General features: G+C 44.8%; 1 protein-coding gene across 1 annotated transcript in view; it reads left to right on the top strand.

Annotated features, from left to right (window-relative positions):
- The window catches only part of SH3RF3 (SH3 domain containing ring finger 3), a 250,662-nt gene extending 227,189 nt beyond the window's left edge, over positions 1-23,473 (top strand). The window contains exons 9-10 of the mRNA XM_052774044.1: positions 9,245-9,582; positions 20,193-23,473. Coding sequence (XP_052630004.1) covers positions 9,245-9,582; positions 20,193-20,361 — 507 coding nt within the window. The 3' untranslated portion in view covers positions 20,362-23,473. The remainder of the gene's footprint in view (positions 1-9,244; positions 9,583-20,192) is intronic.
- The last annotated feature ends 215 nt before the right edge of the window (positions 23,474-23,688 follow it).

Here is a 23,688-nt window from a genome sequence, read left to right on the forward strand (position 1 = left end):
GCTCCTCACCCGGTCCAGCAGCAGTGCAAAGCCCAGCTCATTTTCAGAAATACGTTGCCTGAGCAAGAAGAGCTTCTGCTTTCGTCACCTCTAGGCCACAGTCCATGTGGGTGTGATATGTTCTGTCAGTCTCAGCTGACTCCTCAGTCTCTAGCTAAATGCATCTTTTATGAACTGATGAGTTGTTTGTAGGAATTATTTCACTGTAATGTGTTCCAGTGTCTAGTACATGCAAATCCTGGCAATTTTTCATTGTCCACAGACAGCCCTTTTTCTCTTCCATGAGGAATTGATTTTGAGAGAAGACTATACCTCCTGTGATGCCTGAATTTTCCACAAGCAATCTTCCCTCTGAGTGCAGGCCTGCCCAATACCGTTTAGTTTGTTGGAAGTGCTGAAATTGCAGCCTGAGGTGGCACAGCTGCTGGAACAATATCAACCAAGCGGGAATAGATACATCAGCGACAAGGGACAAGATGACCTCCACTAATCCAAACCTTTTACCCACATGTTTCTGTTTTCCATAAAAATACAAGTCTCACTTGCCCGTCATTTAAAAAGATTACAGAGCAAGACCAAGCAATTTTAACTGTTTGCTTCTGAAATGAAATCCATCCCTTGTGAATGGGGAGAGCCAGAGCTAACTACGTGTAAGATTAGAGTATGTCAAAGCACATCCTGATTTCTGTCATTGATTCTCTCTCATTCAGGTGTTCAATGAGTGAGCTTGCTCTGCCTTTCTGCAAAATGTGAGTGTTGCTCCTGGTGCTCCCCAGGACCAGTAAATCTTGTTCACTTCCTTATGAGAGACAAGGAGCAGCAAGCTAACCAGTCAGTCTAAATCATCTTACTTAAAAAACACTGATTCTATGCAGTTTGTCTAACAGCTCATTTCAGAATCCTGTGCTGTCAGTGAAGCTGTGATAGATTCTCCTCTAGTTTGAATAGATGAACCTAAAGTTTCAGAAGGATGCTCATACTCGGTCCAGCTGTTTTGCTTAAATTCTCTGGAAAATACAGTTAGTCTACCAGAGTTGCCTAAATCATCTAGTCATACTTGATTTATATTAACACAAAGGTTTAACATTTGCTGGGCTTCAGTTTAGGGTAGGTCTTTGAGACACGGCATAGGATTATGTAGGAGACCCCCATGGTGGCTCTGAGGAAGCCCTTGGTACGTACAACAGCAGTGCAATGCCACGTTAGGAAGCAAGCTGGGCTCCGGGAAGCAATAGGGCCTTGTCAGCCCCGGCATCCCTATTTTTGTGGCTCCTTGGTGCAGGGTGAGTGCTGCAGCCCTCGATCTACGATGTTTTGCACAGCAGAGACGGAGCTGAGGAATCCAAATAGCAGTTGCAGGGCTGTGAATTGCTCTGGGGTTGCAGTTCCTAACCTTTTGTGTCTCTTCCTTGGCTGACGCTGCATCCTGCCGCCTGCCTTTTGCCCTCTCTCAGACCCCTGCAGCTGAGGAAATCTCTGAGCAGCTGATTTCCCAAAGCTGGGAGGGCACAGGGGAGGGCTCGGTCCTGGCTTTGTCCTGTTTCCTATGCTCTTGCCCAAATAGCTAATTTTTTTATCATAGCAATCATTCTCACTGTTTTTATGATCTCTTTGTAATGAGGTGGAGTCACCCTGTGTATGCTGCAAGTGCTGTTTCATTTACCTGGTGGGACTTCCTGAAGCAGAGGTTGGATCCATACCATTATTTTAATAGCCCTTGCTAGATCTGTTCTCCATTAATTTGTCTAATCCCCTTTGAACCTGTTCATATTTTTGGCTTCCACAGTACTGTGTGCAGTATGTCTCCATTTAATTATGTGTTGTGTGAAAAAGTGCTTCCTATTTTTTAGTTTCAACGATTTGCCTGATAATCTCATTAGGTTCCCCCTAATTCCTGTATTGTGGGAAATAACCGATCTGTTCCCAAGTTACCTTTTCTGTGCAGGCAGGGATTTTGTAAGCCACTATCATATTTCCCGTCAGTTGTCTGCTTTCCAAGCAGGCATCTCCAATGTACAGGAGTTGTTGCACACCTCTCATGGTCCCCGCTGCCCTTCTCTGTGCTGTTCATAGTTCTGCAATATCCTATTCCAGCTGCGGTGGCCAGAACAGGACACAACGTTCAGGAAGGTACGTATGGCAGGGCTTCCCGCAGCGTTGTTTTCTACAGGTGGTTTTTACCTCTTTCTCTAGACCTTTCCTAACAATTCCCAATCTTCTCTTTTGCCTTTTGGACACTGCTGAGCATCAGGTTTTAGGAGTGACTCCCTTTCTGTGTGAGAATAGGCAGTTTAGAGTCAATAGTAGCATGGGAATATTTGGGATTTGTATTCCCAGAGCGCACATTGCATTTGCTTTTTGGCTAGTTTCACAATGGACATTGTTAACTTTTGCTGAGTACGGAGGTTTGTTGCCTTTAAGGCTCTTGCTTTGTACTGGAATTCATCATTCCCATTTAATGTGGGGGTAGAATTAAGTGCCTAGAAAATTGGGTTCACAAAATCTGACAAGCAGAACAGGTGTCTAAGCCAGCGGGAGATACTGGTAGGAAAGGGTGGCTTGGATCTTGTTTTTTCAGTCTGAGGAAGTTACCTGCTTCCACTTGAGATTCAGGGCATGTGCCCAGCTCTGCAGGGTGCCAAGGTTTCCTTCCAGAAATAAAAGATGAGGATCTCTTATACGACTGAGCAGGAAATCTTGTTCATGCTTGGGCATCCCACACTTGAAGCACTTGTGTGAAACTCCTGGATTGTTTTCTCCCAAAATGAGATGGGAGCCCACATTCCCCAGGGAAATTATGTATGCTTTACGCCTCTCTATAGGCTGTGCGGCAGGCAGGAGAGTGGAGCAGAGAAGGGGAGATCTCAGTGCTTTGTGCTGAAGTTCCCTTACTTGCTGTAGGCTAATCAAACATCCAGTGGATTGCGGCGTGAAGAAGGGAGCTGAATGTCAAGTGTGTGCAAGGATATCATGCCTACTCCCTTCTTTTGTGTTCCCAAAGAGGTTGCTCACACTTCAAAGGAAGAGATGGACTAAAATCAGGACTAAAACACATCCATCTGAGCACAGTTTTAGAGATAGTGGCTCCTTGGAAATAAGTGGAAATGTTGCCACAGGCTTCATGAGAACCATGGTTTCATCACCTTCTTTGGTGTTGTCCTTGCATTTCACTTTGTCAGGACACAATTTTGAGTTACTTCATCACAGCAGTAGTTTTCAATTCCCTCGTGCTCTGTTTCAGCTGTTCCCACTAAAAAATATCACTGAAAACTGTTATTGGGGCATGGAGTAAGTTGTGTATCTTAACAACTTTCCATCCTTTTCATAACCATCACCTATTCCCTACATACCAGGCCAGGAAAAGCAATGAAATACAAAACTATCCATCCATCAGCTTCTCCCTCCATCAAACACAGAAAAAAGACAATATCAGTGCAGCAGATCGTCTGTCCCTCATTCACCATTAATCGTGTTAGCGTTCCTTTTGCCTTCTGCCTGTTATGAATTCAGCAGCCTCCAGGAAGCTCACTGATAGCTGAGACTCTCTGCTTCCTCTTCAGGTTTTTTTCCTTTTGAGCTAGCCTTTAACTTTGTTCCAGTGTTTGAAAGATCTAATATTCCGTCTAAATTGAATATTCAAATATATTTTTAGATTCCCTCTTTTTCTCTTTTAGTAGTCTCTAGAGCCTTGCATCCGCCCCGTTCAACAGAAGCACATGATGAAGTGCCTATGTGCTTTGCTGTACTGGGACCTGAACACTAGTTTCTTCTTCTCAGTTTTGTTTTCAAAACATTTGAAATTCCCAATCAGGTCCAGCTGCAAGATATTTTCCTTTTTTTCTCCTGGCTTTTTACTACTAGTTATCTTCAAATTAGTGACCATAAGTAATATGTTTGTGCATGTATGTATGCATATTACTATCACTGGCTTTTAAAAGCTAATGATATTATGATTCTAAAATCCTTTTTGTTCTTTGGCATTTAACTTGTATACTGAGATTATAATAATAGACTTCTGGCCAGAAGCAGTTGTGTCCCTTAAAAACTAAAGCTTGGGCAAATATTTCCATACAATGTATGGTACAAAACTAGTCTTTCCCTAAAATCAGAAGTAATTGTGTAGTAAGTAATTACTGTTGTCTTGTTCAGTATGTCATCTGTGCCTCATGAGAAATAGTGGCAAACTGCAAATGATAAATACATATCCAAAGACATTCCAGACCTGAAGCTTTCCTTTGAGAAGATGCTGGTTTGTTTTTTGTGCCTTTTAAATAATTATCAAAATCTCAAGTCCAATAATTTTATGGATTTTAAAAACCCGAATAGCTTTTTCCTAAACCACGTAATCCAAAATACCACCTACTTTTTAAATGCAAGCATCAATGACCAGTAGCCACGTTGGAATCAGAATAAAAATGTACTGTTCTCCAGACATTAACTTAAATTTACTGAAAACAAGTACTGACCAAGTTAAACAAGCAATAGTAGTGGTTTGGGGGTACTGACTGATAGATGAGTTCCTCATTTGTTCTGTAGAGCTCAGGTCAGCATTTAAACAGTTTTGTTTCTCTTTTCTTCATTTTTAAGTGAAACCTTTTTCTCCCTCTGGCTCTCTTATCTGTTGAGGTAACTGGTGTTGCATGAGAAATTACTTCATTTCAATGGCTGGAGCCAGTTTTTCTATCAGCTGTGGTAAGGTTTCTTCATTTATTTAATGAGCCTGGATAGTTAGGAAATTAAGTATTAGGAACTGCAGATGAAGAAAACTAAAACAGAATTTTCTGTTTATTAGGGTGGTTAAAAAAAGAAAAGATCTGTATTAATATAGGCAGTACATATAATTGGTATTTGGATTATGGTATGATTATTACTTTGCAGACAGGGGACTCTGTTATCACTCAGTCATCAACGAAGTAGCTGCATTCTGTGCTCATCTCATCCCTGAAGCTGAAAGAAGAGCTAGTTATTATCTTCAAGTGGGGTTATTAATGAGGGGAAAAATCATCCCCAATTACTGTGAAGCAAAATATTTCAACATTTACATATCTGAGACTTTAATTTTCATCTAGTCCTTCATGAGTTCTTAAGCTCAGACTGTATTCACTTCTCCAAACGTTCCCACAGCGACATAGCAAGGGGAACTTGCACCTGCCCGAGTGCTGGCTTCCCCAGGTGTACGCTTCACAGGGAAATGCTGCTCCTTCCATCCTTGTGCTGCCAGACACTGATTTCCACTGAGATTCCTTCGTGCTACACCGTAGGAATGGAGTCTCAAGCGTAGGCTTTGCTAGAGAAGTAAGAAATTCTGACCTGCCTATACTGTCTGTGTTCACAGAGCTTTTTTTCTTAACTAGAAACAGCCTGGGATTTATTTGAAAGAGCTAATTTCACTCTTGCTTCTTTTTGAACAAGCTATTGATCCTTGTGAAATTAGTGGTTTGGAAATTTTGACTCTAAACCTCCTAGAATAAATCCTGAGCAACACAAAGGTGATGATTTAAATTCAGTTAAAAATGTGGGCAGTAACCAGGCGATGGGAGGAGTGCTGTCCATACTGTGAAGCCATCCATCAACACAGATGCGAAGGTCTGACCTTGGCAGGTTCAGGAGGTAGGGACGTCAAACACAGTTTGCAGTCAATTGGAAATGTAGCTACTAGACAAAGAAAACTCAATAATTACACAGCTGTTTCAGTAGATTGCAGATTTCCTAGAAAACAATAAAACAGCCATCTGTGAATGAAAAAAGTAAAGCATCTTTTTCTCCATTCAAAAACTTAATTCCTGAAAGTCATCAGATATGTCCTCTGTAAACTTCTTATCTCTCTTCAAAACCCCCAGAGTCTGTAACCAATCGGTGTACATTTCTCTGCAGCATTTATGCCCATTAATGCCTCGTTGATTTACAGTGAAACTGCTGAAGAAAGGACTGTCTTGGACAGCCATATAAATATTAAATTAATTTCTTGTGAAGGATGGCTGCTATTACACTAAATATTAAATGAATTCATAATACTTGGACATTTGCAATAAATCACTGCTGGGACTGCATACTAACATCCCATTCCAAATCTTGTCTTTTTTTTTAATATTAAAGCCATGGAAAAGGACTGATTGCTCTCAAAGAAATGTACAGCTTTGTAACACTGGAGTCATTAACGAATTCCCACGGCGCAAGGAGGAGTTTTAACTTAGTCCCATTTTACAGATGGGGGGAGGAGGCATGAAGGGGTTTAAGTTGAACTGCTGATCACAGGAGGTTCAAACCCAATCTGTGTCTCATGAGAGACATCACAGTAAATTATCAGCTCCTTACAGTCCTTGTTTTGCTTGAAGTGCTCTGAGCAGCTTCGGCAGAGGATCTGGCAGCGTGACACCAGAAGGCTGAGAGCATTTGCCAGACTCAGAGAGAAAAAGTGCTGGATGTGATGTCTAATCTCCAGGCACCCAAAGTGGTTAGTGTCAGTTCACCTCTGAATATCTTGCCCAAGGCCACGATGGGAAGAATGGGACTCAAGGTTTTGACTAGCAGGGCTAGGCTTAGCAATTGAAGTCAGTCATCTTCTCTCTTTAGAGAACACAGATCTTAGTCTCAAAAGTTTAGTAAAATGCTCAGTGGACTAAGAAGGGCTAAAAATCAATTCTTTATTTTTCCTTTTGTTAAAGTAGAGCAAAGGGTGGATCAGCAAGTTCATTATAGCTCTCTGTTATCTGAGGGGTAGTAGCCTGAGTGTAGAAATTTATGCCAGGGCTAACCATGTAGAGTGGAAGCCGTTCTTGTAAACAAAATGGAATGACTGTCAGACTCATCTGCTTTTCAATGTGCAGATGGGTGTGAATATATGCATCTCCTTCTTTCCAAAGATTTTTGCTTCTATGCCTTAAATGGTCACACAAGGTTTTTCTAATGAAAATTTGCCAAGGTATTTAAATTATAAGCAAAAATTAGAAAAGCTGCTACCACATAGGAATATTAATTGTTCATTATACAGGGCTTTAGTTCACATAGTTACTTTGCATGTGCAGAGCTGCCAATTAAAGAGGCTCAAAGTGCTCACTGCTGCACAATAGCTGTTTCTCCAGAGCCCCACAATGGCTATTGTATTCTGTCACTGACCTTTAGACACCTTCAAATGCATATTGACACAGTATGCTGGGATCATTAGAGCTATTGTTTCAGTGTGCCACAGGGAAAGGAGAGTTCTGCAATTTCGTGAAAAGCTTTAAAATTTGATATAACAGTGACAGCAGCGATATTTCTTAATTAGAGAGTGAGAGAAACACTGAAGTGTTTTCCTGGTGCTGCAGGTGAATTCCAGCGTGCACACCTACCACAGTTCCCACACCGGTCCCTTCCCATTGGGGAAAGAAGCTGTTTATCAGGGGCATTTGGTCTGCTTTTCTATTTTTGCCAGGGGAATTTATTTAGTATGTTTGACCTGATGGTGCCATATGGCCAGCCTCCCTTAGCTTCCATGGATTCTGCCTGGATGAACATCTTGGCAGGATGGATCCTTTCATCCTGTAAGTGACAAACGCCCTTTTAAACAGAGCGTATAGTTGGAACCGGTGGTATACAGGAGACTGGGATCTGGAATCATAGTTCAGACTCTACTCTTCGAAGATCAGTGGATGTTGTCTCTGTGATAACAACTATGCTTCATTTTAGCTCTTCCATGTCTTAACATCTAAGGTATTTCTGCTTTCTTACCAGTCTGTGACCGCTAAAGAGTGCAAAGAAGAACTTTGGGAGTAGAGATATCAGATACTCCAAGTACATTTACTGTAGTAAATCCAAGCATCTTCTAAAAGCTTGTATTTATTTTATTGTAGCCCTCCTATTCTTTAAAGCTGCTTTGAGAAATTACTTCAGCAGTCAGCACATAAAAGAGCATCATTTTAAACCTTGCATGGGACAGTTTGTCTACAGAGAATAAATAAATTACTGGCTTATATTTCCAAAGAGTGTTCCTGCTTAAAGACAGAGAGATAGTTTCTGTTCCATAAGTATTGCAGTTGCTGGGTTGGTTTTTATCCCTTGGGATCCTATTATAGAACAAATAATCAAATATAGCTAGACTTCACAGCCCTGAGTCTCTGAAGATAGTCTTGGGTAATGGCTTATACTTCTGACAGAAGAGGAAGAAATCTAACAGACCTTATGCAAAACTTCTTGTGTCATTAAAAAAAATGGAAAATTTACTGCACAGCATTGCTGGTTGCAACCTAGCCCAGCGCTGTGCAGCACATACTGGAGGATGGCCAGTTTCTGCACACAATCCCTCTACCCAAAAAACTTTCTAGCTGAAGGACATAATATTTGATATTTGTGTGTGCTTGAGATAAATGTGCAGCAGGATTTCTCACACTGCTATAAAACCCACAAGGTCAGATGTGTTTCTTCAGTAATGCAGGCTGAACTTTTTTTTTTTTTTTTACATTAATTTAAAGGGTGCTGTTATCTCGTTTTCATTCCTTTGTATCAGAAACCCTTGTAGAACTTTGAAACCTCCCGTGCACTGCCACTGCAATTGCCAGTTGTAAATTTGGTGGTCTATCTTCCAACATCAAGGTGATACCTTTACCTTAACGCATGAGGAGAAGCGACCCACTTCTGGGAGGGAGAGGCGAGTAGGTACAGCTGTGTGATGCAGGATGTGAAGGGCAGCATGTGCTGGAAAGAGCTATTAAACCACTGTCTTGTGCCTCCATTCTCCCCACAGTAAATCTGCATCAGGTAGTAAATGAGGCAGTAATGATGAGTGCTTCTCTTGCAATGGGCTGGGATCTGAAATCTCTCCTCAGACCCTTGTGCTTCGCAGTGGAGGTTTTTAGCCATACGGCCTGATTTGTTACTTTTGGGGAGTTTCTCTATTGTGGGACAGGATTCTCCTGGAAAAGAGAGGGCAGCACTTTGATTGGGAAGTTTGTACCTTTGCTGTCCCACTGTAACTGCACTCTTTCTTTCAAAAGGCACATGATCACTGCCTGGGTGGATTTGAAAATGGAGATAATCTTTGCAGTATGTTAGGTCCTTACTCTGCTGAACGAGTTGAAGCCCTGTTGGATGGGGAGGAATTTTCATAGGAACTTCATTACCGAAAGCTCAAGTTCTACCTGGATCGACCTCTAGTCGTGGCAGTTTTGGGAGGTTTCCTGCCACACACATGGTGTTTTTCCTAAAGAAAAATGAAAGGTGTTGGTATGTCTGCTCACTGCCCGTATTTCATTTGATTCCTTTGCAGAAGGAGAAGAAGAGCGGGCTGCTGAAACTTCTAGCAGGAGCATCAACAAAAAAGAAGTCGCGCTCCCCACCGTCCGTGTCCCCCACGCACGACCCCCAGGCAGCCATCGAAGGAGTCCTGCAAGGGGCGGTGGGACCCGAGCTCTCCTCCCTCTCCAGCCACGGCAGGGCCGGCTCATGCCCTATCGAGAGTGAAATGCAGGGAGCCATGGGGCTGGAGCCTCTGCACAGGAAAACGGGCTCCTTGGATTTGAATTTTTCCATCCCTTCTCCTGCCAGGCAGCCCCTCTCTTCCATGGCAGCTATTCGGCCAGAGCCCAAGCCTTTGCCCCGGGAAAGGTAAGCCGTGCGTCTCCTGAGGTCGCCTGCATCCTCAGGGAGCGTTTGGAGGAGGGCTGCAAGTTTCGCTTGCTGAAGGGTTGTTGCAGTTTTGCTGCTCTGCGGATTGACTGTAGGTGGCTCAGCTGTCTTTTAGGAAGACAGGGCTTACGTGCATCTGCCCGTTGAAAATCATTTGACACACAGTGCACGTTTAATGTTCATCGATTAAAAAAGTGGTGAGCAGCAGCTGTCCGTGACACCACACAGCCCTGGTCTAAGTATGGAGGACAGCAGTGCTTTCTGAGCCCAAAGGGTGTAAATGCTGCTGGCAAAGGCCACTTTTTAAGTGGGATCCCTGTGTTTTAATAAACTTCTGGAGTTGTCCTGTGGTGCTTCGTGCCTGGGGACAGCAGGGGTGATGCGTTTGCTCATCAAGGCCCTTTCTGGCCTGTTCTGCAATACGAAAGACTGTTTCAAATTCTCCTTGTTTAGGATACTTACAGGTAGCGCCGTCTTCAGTGACCTGTTACCAAAAATGTGGCTCATTTCTAGAGAGGAATGTACCAGTGATTCTGGAGTTCATTTCAGCAGCCTGCTCTGCACCTTGGTACCTTAGAGTAACTGGCCTTGCAAACCCAAAAAGAGTAGAGTAGGAACACCAAAATACAAAGGCAGATGGAGAGAGAGAGAGCCGACTAGAAACGGGTACAGAAAAGAGCTAGGTCTCCACCTGCAGAGTCATATTGGCTTCAGGTAAATATTTTCTACAAGACTGCAGTTTGAGGGCTGGGAAGGGAATGGGTAATGCACTGATACGATGCTATCGAAATGCTTTCCATTCAAAAAGTGATTGAGGAGAACGGGTTTTTTACAAAAGCATTAAAGAGTTTTCAAGAAGCAGTCTAGGAAACTCTCTGGAGTTGATATCTAAAACAATTTTGGAACAACAGTAAAGTTCCAGAAGTTTGAAAGAAACTTTTTTTGTTGGAGTGTATGAAAGAGGCTGAAGAGAACGGACTGGGCGAGCCACCTGACCCTGAATCTAGTTGGGATCATGGAGCAGATGATGCAGGGCATAATAAGGAATACTACAGGACAGTTCATACTTTACACAGTGTTTCACTGAATGCAGGTTGAAATTTGGTTGGGAAGGTAACAATGACACTGTAACGTATTTAAACTTTTCTAAGGCATCTGGTTTGTGACCATAAAATGTCTTGCTGAGTAAATTGTACAGAACTGACACAGTAGATACTAAGTGGGTTGAAGACTGATTCACTGGCATCAAATCTAACTCTAGATCAGAAGTCACTAGAAAATGATTGTGTGTGTATGTAGGGTAGCCCAACGAGAGTTGGGTCTTGGACCTGCACTGTCCAACATAAAGATTTTGCTGTTGCACAACAGAGGACTGAAGCGGGAGGTGGGTGATGAAGAGGGCAGACCCGTTGGTACAGAGCTGATTCAACGCATCGGTAAGGAGAACGCAGAGTAACAGTATATTTCAGAAGAGCCAAATCTGAGGCAAAGTGGAGTGGCCTCAGAGAAGCATCATAAGAACAATGGAAGATTTGAAACAATATACTTGCAGTGAGTGATACAGGGAGCTCTGGTACACCTGGTAAAGAGCAGGCTTAGGAATGACTTGGTAACAGTCTGTAAGAGACTGCAGACAGGACAGACATGGGAATATTTTTACTCTAGATTGGGCATTTTGTCTAAAAGAGATGCTGTTGTTCAAGCGCAGCTATTAGACTTGAAGCAGAAATAAATGCAGGCAAGTCCTTCAGCATTGTAATGAAGGCAGTGAAAGCAGACTATCACAGTAGTCTCTTGTCCTTAAAATCCATGAAAAAGCAATTTAGTGAAAGGAGTGAAAAACCAATCCCTATTTAGGCACACTTAATTTGGTCTACATCAGTTTAGATTAATGCTATAAGAAAAGCTAAATCAATATAAACCAGATTTAGCACCAGTGTAACTAAATCAGTGGAATGCTGTACCTTTAGTTAAATGTAGCCGTGAAAAGAAGCCAAGAAGAACGTCCCCTGACATCTCCAGAGCTGGCTGTTAAGGTGCTGCTCTCAAAGCTTTACTGCAGAGAAGTCCAGACACATTATTTGACATGCCAGGGCTAGTCCCAAATCCTAGAAATTTGTCAGTTCACCTCTGAATGGTCTGGATAGTGAAACATTTAACTGATGACAATTTTAAGTGGCAGAATAGAACCAGAGGGACATGGGTTAACTGCATCTGCTCAGCCATGCTGGAATTAGGGGTAAATAGATTTAGACTGCTGAAACTGAGTAAATACTTCCAATTGCAGTATATGGTGGTGAGGAACTTACTCTGGTTTTAAGCATTTTAATTCCTGAGTCTTAAATCCGAAAATAAGCTATAATTGAAGTAACCCTAATTATACACAGCAGGCAAGATTCTCTAATTGATTTATGAATTAACTTCCATATCATTGGTGTATCTGCATTCCTTAACTGATCATATGGGTTTTCTCATGCCCGTAATGGGAAATATTAATTACCTTCATGCACTAGGAAGGATAATGCTTAGTCCTGGAATAATCTGAGCAGATACATTAAACACTTGTCTCCAAGAAATTCATCCCACATCCATCTGTGCTCATTAAATCATCAAATTGCTCAGAAGTACCAAATTATATTTTTTTTAAAACAAATTATGGTTTTCAAACCACTTGTTCTTTTCACATCTGGCAATGGAGGAACTCGCATTCAACGTCACTCAGCTCCGTATTTTGCTTGTTTGCATTTTGGTGCATTTCATCCGCACAGTAGGAGCAATTCTCTGAGAAAGAAAAGGGAGGGGAGGGAAAAAAAGGTTAGATAAACAGATTCAGATGCTGGATGAAATTTTAAAAAGCTGCAAAGCATTTCAGTGCACTTAGCTGTACTTGGCTTTCTGTCTCCCAACGCCCATCTGTGCGCATAGAGACAGAGCACTGAAAGGTTGGAAGAAGTAGCACATTCCTTAATATTTACAGCATTCGAAGCGAGGCTCATGCAGCAGCAGAGCACCGCTACTTCTCCCATAGAGGCTGCCTTGCAGCTCCGGCACTCGCCACATCCAGGCTACTGCTCAAACCCGAGCGGTCATGCCGCTAGACATATGGAGGCGCATTAAAAGGCTGTGATTGCTCGCGGCTCAACGCTCACGATTTAAGGGAAGAATTGCCTATTCCTCCCCCTGACAGCGCAGCCCTTCGTGGGAGTCGCAGCCAGTCAGACAGGAAGGTGACGAGAGCTTCGCCCTCTCAGAGATGCTGCTAATGTTTATGCTCTCGTTCATTTTTTGTGCACGGGGAGAGCGAGGAAAACAATTATTTGACCTTGTCCTAATTGATATTCCAAAGCCTGGTTATGGATGGCTGGATTGGAAAGGACATTGCTCCTAGCTCTCCTGTCGTTTAGCCTTGATATTTAACTGGTTTGCTGGGATAGTTAGTGCCCATCTCTGCCTTCTGGGTGTAGTTTCCCACTATCGGTTTATAAAACCACCTTCCTTCAGCTGCTCCCTGCCATAAAGCATCCAGCAGTCCGAGCAGCAGAGCGGAGAAATTTCGCAGGTGGTGTCCTTGTCACTTCGCGTTGCAGTGATTGACTGTCAGGTGAATACCCCGTCAGGCTGCGTGTGCCCCACACGCTCTTTTCCACCTACCGCTCCGTCCAGCTTCTGCTGGTGCAACAAACAGGACCAGTACAGGGATGCGCTGGGGTGAGGCAGAGCCTGGGCCAGAGACTTGCCCGCATCCCACCGACGCTGTCGGTTTACGTGGGAGAGGGATGTGCTGTCTGCCTAGCAGCGCCAAAGGAACATACTTTCCTTGCCACCCCCTTCAAGAAAATATGACTGTACGTTAAGGAAAACAGGGGAGTTGAGTGTGCGTGTGTGTGCGCGCGTGAGTCATGTTCCCCTCGCTGCCTGGCACTGTTCCCAGATGCGAACCTGAGTAAAACATGTCACGCGTTGTTGACTCTTTTATAGTAACTGGCACTAATTCTGCCATGTTATATTCTGACAAAGCGGTTGCATCCAGACTTACTGTCACGACTGGCGTATCTGTGCCGTGTTTCTGCGGGTTTTGTGGAGCCTTCAAGCACGTTGTAACCACAACAGTGCTGCAGAATAAGATGGGAGCAGTGAGTTTGACCTTTAAAATAGACCCCTCCGTGTTTCCCTGTATCCTTTCTACAAATCACTGCCACGTTAGAAATTGAGGTCCCAGTTCAAGGAAGCATTCAAGCATGTGCTTAACGCCCATTGACTTCAATTTTGCTGCGCACGTATATCTTCTTTGCCAAAAGGGAAAGCAAAGGAAGGGGTTTTTTCTTTCCTGGAAAGTGATACTAGAGGAATGACCCCAGGAGTAAGTTCTGACTGAACAATGACATGTATGCGCATGGTTAAATGCTTCTCTGACTGGGGATTCCTGCCTTGGGACTGAGAAACTAGAATTAACCATCTCAGAAATTGAATCCAGCAATATTTCCAGCAGAAGGGTAAAAGATCCAACTGAGATTTGTTCTTCTAAGGCTGCTGATTCAGAGACCGTAATATGGTGAAGCGGGTTCTGGCTTGTAGTGCGCAGAGGCGCTTTGCAGGTCTCTGCAACCTGCCAGTAAAAGGATGGAGCAACAGAGCTCCACCAATAAGCAAGAGCAGTGGTTAACTGGGCTAAATGCTTCATTGTCACCAATTCTCTATCCCCACACAGAACTAACTGTGTAGCCCTAACACACAAGGGCTCTGTTGGAGTCACAGGTCTGGGACGCCTGAAACCTGCCCTGAGCGCATGATACTTTGACAAACAGAAACGTGCATTAAGCATCCAAACTCAAGCACTAAATGGGACCGGATTGGAGGTTAGCCCTGCAGACCTAATTTGCCTCATTGTACATCTGTTTTCTTAAGTTTCTCTAGCTCCCTCAGTGTCCTGGATGCATGTATTTACTCAGTGAGCAGGCTCACTATTTACTCAGTATTTGGGTTTTTTTCCTCAGTGCCCAGGCCTGAGCCCAGCCCTTAATTACTGATCAGTTCTGATCAATACTGTTCGATGCCTGTCTGTGCACACTGAGAGAGAGACTGCATGACTAATTTAGACCAGACAACCGACTCCTACGCAGCTAGGGTGCGTGAGATGAGTCTCACTCCGTGGAAAGTGTGGCACGAGGCTTTGCAGCTGGGGGAGTCAGAGGAGCCACTTTCCCCACACCTGCGCTACTCAGTGAGTTTCGCTGTGGTCACTTGCTAGAGATCTTCCAACCTCTGCAAAAGATGGGGTGGCTTTGGCAGGCACATGTTTCTTCCATGTCACAGCCTTGACTCACGTCCAGAGCAGGACATTTTGTGTACTAAATGAGGCAGGCGTCCTATAAGAAAAATGGTATGCGATCACGTAACGAAAGATTATATTGCACACAAGCAAAAGGGGGGTCATGGGCAATTTTAGTTGCCTGTTTCTTCATCTCAGATTCCTGGGTGTGAAACGTTCCTGTTCTGTTAAGGTAATGGATGTCTTTGTGCATCTACATACATGACATTTTTAGTTGATTTGTTTTTTTAAAGGAAACAAAACCAGAACTTCCATCATGTAACATCTCTTTGAGGTCAGGAGTCTTAGCTGCGCCTTGCAGATGTCAGCAGTGGTAGCAAAGAGAGATCTGGGTGGGAGGGGTGTTTCTTTTGACTGCAAGGACGAGTGCCGTGAAGACATGGGACAGTGGGATTCCCAGGTCTTTGCTGACACCAGAGGGACAGGGATGATGGACCCATTCCCAGCTCTCAGTGAGTTAATTGCTGCCAGGGTTCCCATCCCAGCCCCGGCGCCAGCCTCTACCCATGCAGCCCCCTGCCCCACGGGGTGTCCTGTCCCAGCCCCAGGCTCCCTCCCACCAAAGCTCTTTTTGCTCTCCCAGACTCAGCTCAGCACAGCTGCCCCCCTCAGCCGCCATACCCACACCTTCTGTCAAGCCTTCCAGTTTTCATCACGGCCCTATTTCTCCCTCGGCTCCCAGTTTTTCTCCCATCAGGCTCCCTCTCCCTCGCCTTACCCCGCTCTCCAACTCCCTGAGGGTTCCCTGCCCAGGCAAACCCCATCCCCTGTCCTTGCTGATGCTGCTCACAGCCTCTCCTCATGTATTTTCTCTTGGGCACCGAGGACCCTCCCCAGGCCACTGCCCATCCCGGACAGTCCCCTCCAGGGATGAAGTGCCCAAGCCACGGATGCCACAGCAGCCAGCAGTGGGGAAGTCCAACATCAAGTCGGTGCCCTGAGGAAAAAAAAAACCATGAGAAGAGCCCGTTGCTGGGAAAGGAAGAGAAATGCAACCTCTGAGGGCCGGCAGAGCTAGGACGTCTCGGAGCGTGAATCAGCAGAGATTTTACCTTCAGTGCTCATACAAGCCTCTACTAAACATGTGCCATTTTGGGGTGGTTCGAATGCTTTTAACCTGGCCGAGAGCAGGTGATTTTCTGAAGGAATAACATCCTTGACAGACCAGCGGGGCCACAGTACAGGTCTTTGCTCCCAAGTTTGGGGACCAGAGAACAGTTTGTGGAAGCCCTCACCTGGGTCCTGCTGGTGCTGCAAAAACCCTCACGTTCTTTCTGGAGGTGATGAGACCATTTGGGCTGAATGTGGGACCCTCAGCCTGACACAGCTGCTGTGGAGAGTTTGGGCCAAAACGGTTAACATTTGGCAGAATTACAACTATGTGAGAGTACGATTTACAACAGAAAATACCAAACATCGTTAATAATAGGCAGAGGTGGTTGCCACACTTGTCATCATGATTGTTGCCCAGCTAATTAGCATTTTTAAAAGTTGGTAATTTAGAGGTGTAATGTGACACAGACAAAATTGAAAGGGCTCTGTGATCCATTTGAAATGCCAGGAAGCAGTTTGGTGTAAGAAAACCTACAATTTTATAGTAGCTTCTCAAAGAGGGGACAAAAGGGGAAATGAAAAGGGGAGATATAAATAGACGTATACAGAACTGCCTTTTTGGGAGTGAGGGAGGACGTCTGGGAGAAGAGATCTTTTCTGCCAAAAAAAATATGGCTAATATATGTATTTGCAATTCGGTTCCAGAGGATAAACTAGGCTGAGATGCCACCCGGAGGTGTGGAGGGGTGGCACAGCAGCGACCTGCGGTGCCGGCAGCCCCACGCTGCTGCCCACCACAGCCCTCACCGGGCTGCCTCTCCCAGGCACCGCTTCAAAAGCCTCTCAAGGGAAAAAGCATAGCATCTTTTTCCATCTCTCACGGAGGATTTCTTAACCGATTTGCAAGGTCTTTTGTATCTAAGATTTCGTTATTCTGTCAAAAACACTTCGGTGCTATCCTGTGAGGTACCGTAGATAATTAAATTTAAACCGTAGCGTTTGGGGCTTCCTTAAATGGGAAAAAGTACTTCATTTGGTAATGCAGCAACTGAGATTTATTTTTCTAAATCTCTGAGGAGATGCTGTGTAGAACCCCTTTTATGACGATGGGTGAATTCCTGTTGAGCGTGGTCACATCTCTCCTCATGTGAACCATTCGGGGACCAGCAGCTCCTCACTCCTAGGGTGTAGGCTGGCTTTAAAAGGATGGCTCTCTGCTTAAGGTATGACATGAGGTGTTGGCGGTCCCAGCTGGGTCTTCAGGGCGACCCTGCCCAAGACACCACCTTTTTCTGTGTTTCTGTTTCCTGATCTGCCAAAAGCATCCGTGGGTACCTCCGCACCACTTGACTAATGTTGAGGTCCGACCTTCTTCTTTCTCAAAGCCTCCTGTGATCCTGGTGCAGAGCTCCAATGCGCTGTGATTGTGCATAGAGTTGTGAGATCTGAAACTTGGCATCATCTTAGCTAAAATTGTTCCACTCTGATAATTTAATTAATCAACACTGCAGCAGAGTGTTTGAAATAATGTGTGCATTCATTTGCATAATGGCTGTAATTGGCAAAGCTTCATAATATAAGTGTAGCAGTTCCACAGATGATAGCATGATAGACCATTTTCCTGCAGCCAGCCAGCAGCACACATTTCAACCTCTGTTATTTGCTTTTCCACAGAGGAAGGAAGTGACAACTAGATTTATTGACCAAGGCACAGAGATGACCGGCAGATTTTTGATGGCTCTTGAACACGTATATTTTCTACATGACTGTTGCTGTGTCAAGACAAAAAGCCCGTAGTCAGGTTTTAGAGCAGAACCCGCACTCCAAATGGAGTTTAATGATTTTCCAAGGATGTTTGGTCGTGGAGATGTCCAAACATAGAGCCAAAGCTAGTATTTTCACTGTCATGTCAAAGTGGAGGCCCTAGTTTCAGAGCCGCAGTCATTAGGTACCTGAGCAACATCTGCAAAGAAAATTAGTGACTGCCACTGAAAAGCCCCACGCTTTGGTACCAGCTCACTTTTGGAATGGCCTCAGGGAGTGGTCCAGAGCCTCCAGGGCATGTTGAAGTTAGTCCTCCAGGATAGGATATTATTTTAAATAAGTACTCACCTTGTAACAAACATGACTGAGGCATCAGTGGCCATGCAGTGGTTGTGGGAACATTAATCCTCAGGAGATGGGCTTCAGGTAATCCATTGGCATCTTTTATCTATCTTATTATATTCATTACTTTGCAATTAGCAAGACAGTTATTGACTGTTAACCACATGCCAGATGACTGCAAAAGTACATGTGCTGAAGAAAAAAAACCCGTGCAGCAGAAATACATTCGCTACTCTGCACGCACGTGTGTTGATATAAAAGGGCCCAGTCTGTGCTCTCAGGACGATGCCTGCTGATAAGCCTGAGTGCAGAATAGCTGTATCAGGATCAGGCCCATAGTTACTTCATTGAAATGAAGTGATACTTGAAAACTAAGAAGTTCCCAGAGAGCCCTGTAAATGGTTTAGGACAGGAGCTCCCTGTTGGTTTGGAGAGTGCTTCGGAAGTCATTTGATACCTCTCCATTTTAGCTTCCCTTCCAGGTTTGAGGGACCCAAAGTACATTCTCAAGAAACATACTAAGAAAAATGTGAAGTGCTTTAGCTAGGCTCTGCCAATATCACAGGCAGTTGGTGGGAGCGCTGCAAACCCCATTTTTCATCATCAGTAGACAAGGGAGGAGCTATGGATGTTGTCTGTCCAGACTTCTGTAAGGTCTTTGACACAGTCCCCCACAACATCCTTCTCCCTAAATTGGAGAGATATGGATTTGATGTATGGACTGTTTGGTGGATAAGGAATTGGTTGGATGATTGCATCCAGAGAGTAGTGGTTAATGACTCAATGTCTGGATGGAGATCAGTGATGAGTAGTGTTCCTCAGGGGTCTGTATTGGGACCAGTACTGCTTAATATCTTCATCAATTCAGCAGAATCGAGTGCACCCTCAGCAAGTTGCAGATGACACCAAGCCGAGGGGTGCAGTTGACGTGTCTGAGGGGGACCTGGACAAGCTGGAGAAGTGGGCCCATGTGAACCTCATGAGGTTCAGCAAGGCCAAGTGCAAGGTCCTGCACGTGGGTCAGGGCAACCCCCAGCATGAATACAGCCCGATGGAGAAGGACTTGGGGGTACCGGTGGATGAAAAGCTGGACATGAGCCGGCAACGTGCGCTTGCAGCCCAGAAAGCCGACCATACCCTGGGCGGCATCACTGGCAGCATGGCCAGCAGGTCGAGGGAGGGGATTCTGCCCCTCTGCTCCGCTCTGGTGAGAGCCCACCTGCAGTTCTGCGTCCAGCTCTGGGGTCCTCAGCACAGGAGAGACATGGACCTGTTGGAGCGGGTCCAGAGGAGGGCCATGAAATGGTCAGAGGGCTGGAGCACCTCTCCTGTGAAGACAGGCTGAGAGAGTTGGGGTTGTTCAGCCTGGAGAAGAGAAGGCTCCAGGGAGACCTTATTGCGACCTTTCAGTACTTAAAGGGGGCTTATACGAAGGCGGGGACAGACTTTTTAGTAGCGCCTGGTAGATTCAGACTAGATATAAGGAAGGGATTTTTTTATGATGAGGGTGGTGAAACCCTGGCACAGATTGCCCAGAGAGGTGGTAGATGCCCCATCCCTGGAAACATTCAAGGTCAGGCTGGACGGGGCTCTGAGCAACCTGATGGAGTTGAAGATGTCCCTGCTCATTGCAGGGGGGTCGGACTAGACGACCTTTAAGGTCCCTTCTGACCCAAACCGTTCTATGATTCTATGATCTTTGGCTGGAGCAGATGCAGTGCTGAATGGAACTGTTACAGCAGAGGCAGATGCAGCCCTGGGAGAAGGCGGCCGAGTCCCCGGCGCAGGCTCGGCACGTGACTGGGAGCAGGGACCACCACAAGTAGTCCAGCCATTTGACAATACCCTCCTGCTTTCGTGATCTGGCTCCAGAGTATGTCCTGGTCAAGTCTTCAGTCAGGCTGGCCAGAAATCTCCCCATCAAACTGAGTTTTAGTAGAAAATGTAGCTGCATCAGACACAACTGGTATGAGAAAATGTAATTTATTGATGTTTCCAAAAGCATTTTTCCCCAAGGTTTCTGGATCTGGTGCCTGGCTGCTCCCATCAGGCGCAGGCTCAACCGCAGGCTGACCAGGTCTTTACGTTTTTGTCTCCGCAGGTACCGTGTTGTGGTCCCGTACCCGCCGCAGAGCGAGGCCGAGATCGAACTGAAGGAAGGTGACATTGTGTTTGTGCACAAGAAACGGGAGGACGGCTGGTACAAAGGGACGTTGCAGAGGAACGGCAGGACGGGCCTCTTCCCCGGGAGCTTTGTCGAGAGCTTCTGAGGACGGCTCGCCGCTCTCTCGACTGGAGAAGCTTTCAGGGGAAACTGCATAGCACAAGAAGAGACAGCAAAGAGAAACTGGACTGATAACCACTGCCATTTTTATTTCCAAAGACTCCCCCCAGGCCCTTCAGACTACAGCTCTGGAGACGCAGTGCCCCGCTGTGCTCCCGAGACCGCGTGCAGTGCATACAGTGGTATGTTGAAGTAGTGCCTTCCACCTGGAATCACAGACTGAAAGGATGCCCATCTGGACTGTACGTAACCTAAACTCCGGCTGTTAACCCTTTGTGTAAATTATAGAGAAGATATCTTTAAAAAAAAAAAATTAAGAGGAAAGTTGTTATATTGCTGTAACTTATTTGTCAGAGCTGCAGTGTTCTTATTACTGGCCTATGCAAGATGGATTTGAGAGTTCAAGGAGGTGTGCTAGGAAGCTCTTAAACTGGGATTTTGGTTTTCCCGAGGGAAAAAGAGGGAGGGGAGGGTGGAGAAAACCCCAGCTAAAGATCGGTGCATCGGCGTGCAAGAAAGAATGAGGAGTCCAAAACGTTAATGTCATGCTTTCTATATACCTCAAAGATATGCTGCGCAAGTTTGTCAGTGAGTGTGTTAGTGCTCAGAGTCCCATACCACCCGGTGTCCTGGCGCTGCCGCCGGGGAGGTCCTGGAGGAAGTACGGCTCCACCATTAAACTGTGGTTATTTGAGCAGAATCCCTTTTGCCTGTCTTCTGCCCTTATTATATGCAGCATGGATTTTTGTCCTTCAGTATCACTTTCCATTGCTTTTTTGTATGACGTACCTTTTTACTGTAAGAATTGCTCTACTTTATATATATTCCTACTAGATCAGACATTTCCTCTTTTTCATACATCTGGTGCTATTTTTTTTAATTGTTAAAGATTTGGTTTGGTTAAACAGAGAGGCTGCAACAAGATTTGCGTTCAACATACGAAATTAGAAACGCACCCGAAGATGGAGAGCAGACTGCTTGTTCGTGCTTCATAGAGGAAAAGAGAAAAAGTCACTTGGTCACCGACAGATATACCTGGGGGAGCGTGCCAGTGCAGCACACACACGCTCGCTCTCTCCTACCTATTTAGAGTGGCTGAAGACCCATGCTGAAGCACAGCGTTCTGTCTGGAGGGTGATAATTACTCCAGAATTGGAAGTAATTCCCAGAGGAGTTGTTTTAATTGACTTTTTCATGGCAATAAGAAGAACACTGCAGGTTCTAGCACGCGCAGGGACCGTGGAGTTTTCCTCTGTCGTTGCGTCACGGAGATGAGAGCTGATCTGCGACAGCTGTAATTAGGGTTATCAAAATGTGATTTCTTACTGTAGAAATGTACAGTTCTGGAGACTGTTCGATTTCTTAACGTGGTCAAGCTACCATACAAACCGTATCAGGCAATATAAGCTTCCATCTACCAGGGACTTAAAGGTGCAATAAATGTAAAGCGAGTTTAGCCAGTTATTCGTATGAAGCAGAATGAGAAAAAAAAATCCATAATGCGATTGTGAGAGTACTTAAAAAGACATCGGCTCTTGAAGAATGAAACGTGATGAAAGGCTTTTCGTAGCCGTAGCCGTACCTTGCCTTTGCCAGCAGCTGGCTGTTTGCCAAAGCCCACATGTGGTGGTCGTTTAAAAGCATGTCGGAGGCACTGTAACCTGGAGATGATCTTATTAAAAGGAAGAGGCCCAGTGGGTGAACATCGTTACTGCGTTACCGGTATTTCATATGCGAAGGTGTAAGTTTTGTTTTCATTCAAGCCGTGTATACTAGTACATATCAAAACCCATGTAAGTGAGCGTTCCTATTTAAGTTCAGCTCCGTGACTTTGTTCTCTGTAAAATAAGTTTCTTCTTGCTGTCACATGTAACAAACCGATTCCAGAAACACAGTCCATGGCCAAGTATAGCACCTTCAAACAGGGAGGCATCATTTTCAGGGTGTTTCTTTTTATACTTAACGTTGCCGCATTTGTTCATATTCCAGATTGTAATGAGTCAGCCACTAAAAGTTTAGTTACTGTTGAGAGGAAATTGCCTTTTTATAACCAATAAGAGACTGAAGAAACATCTTCTGGAAACACTTGCTTGAGACTAGAGCCATATCTGTTCCACTGCTTTGGTCCAGATCAGAATTGGTATCACTGCACCTCAAACAGTAAACTGCACAGCTAGCGAGTCAGCAACACCAAAACGCGTGTTATCAATTCCAGTAAAAATTCTGGGTTAGATCTGTCAGAGATGAGGAGATTTTTTCTGACAACTTACAGTGGTTAAAGCTCTCTTAAAATTCTGTTCCATGGGTGTATTTACTACACTCAGAAAAACGAAACAGGATGACGGCTTGCTTGCTGCCTATTGTGTTTAGCCAGATCTAAAACGGTTCCAGATTTCCACCTTTTCATGCTTAACTCTAACAGGACAAAAGTTGGTGTATGAGAAGATCAAGGGAAACACGCAGATGCCGTGTCATGAAGTCAGTGCTTTAAAATATATTTTGCAGGGAGGATGATGGTTTTTTTAATGGACGACAACCCTTCCAGTCATACCTCCTGCAAGGAAAAATATTGGGGGGGGGGCGGGTGGTGTTGGGGGGTGTTTCTATTTTGATAACAGCTGTTTCTGGCCCCTGTTTATTGCTTATCATCACAGTTTGGGTTACTGAGTAATCTTCTTGGACAAATCACTTCCATGCCAGGAGCACAAGTGCAGAACTTAATACAGCTCAGTGATACGAAAACATGACCCAGTGCCGTTCGGAAAGTCCTGGACTGAGGGAGGTTCGACTCGTACCGTGGTCTAATTTTTACGTGTCATACCAGGGAGAGGGGGAGGAGGAGGCATCTGCGTCTCCTACAACAGGGAGGGGAAAAGAAAAGACTGCTTCTGGTGGCCTCAGTTTGTAAAATGCCAGGTTTGCTCTTCTAGAAATGGGTTCAAGTAATTGAACGATTCCTTTGAACTTTGCACAGCTCAGAAAATGTTTTTGTTATACATGAATGTTAACGTGATTTAGAAAATGTTGGCAGATATGAGTACAAATGAACTACAATGACTGTGTTTCTGATTCTTTAAATAAAATAAACATTAAGGCAACTTGACTGTGGTTTCTCTCTCTATTACACAGCAAAGTGAACAAGCGATGTCAGCGGCTCTGATGTTCGCAAAGGAAACGGGGAAGAGCCCTCTGCAAACCCAGCTTCTTTTGAGCAGACCCTACATCTCCTTTGCTTTCAGTAGTAGTTCCCACATAAATAAAGGCCAGGCTCAGGGGTTCTGCCCGCAGGGTCCACATGTCTTCCAGGCTACGT

This window comes from Harpia harpyja, chromosome 22 (genome assembly GCF_026419915.1).
Source record: "Harpia harpyja isolate bHarHar1 chromosome 22, bHarHar1 primary haplotype, whole genome shotgun sequence".
Taxonomy (NCBI): Eukaryota; Metazoa; Chordata; class Aves; order Accipitriformes; family Accipitridae; genus Harpia; species Harpia harpyja.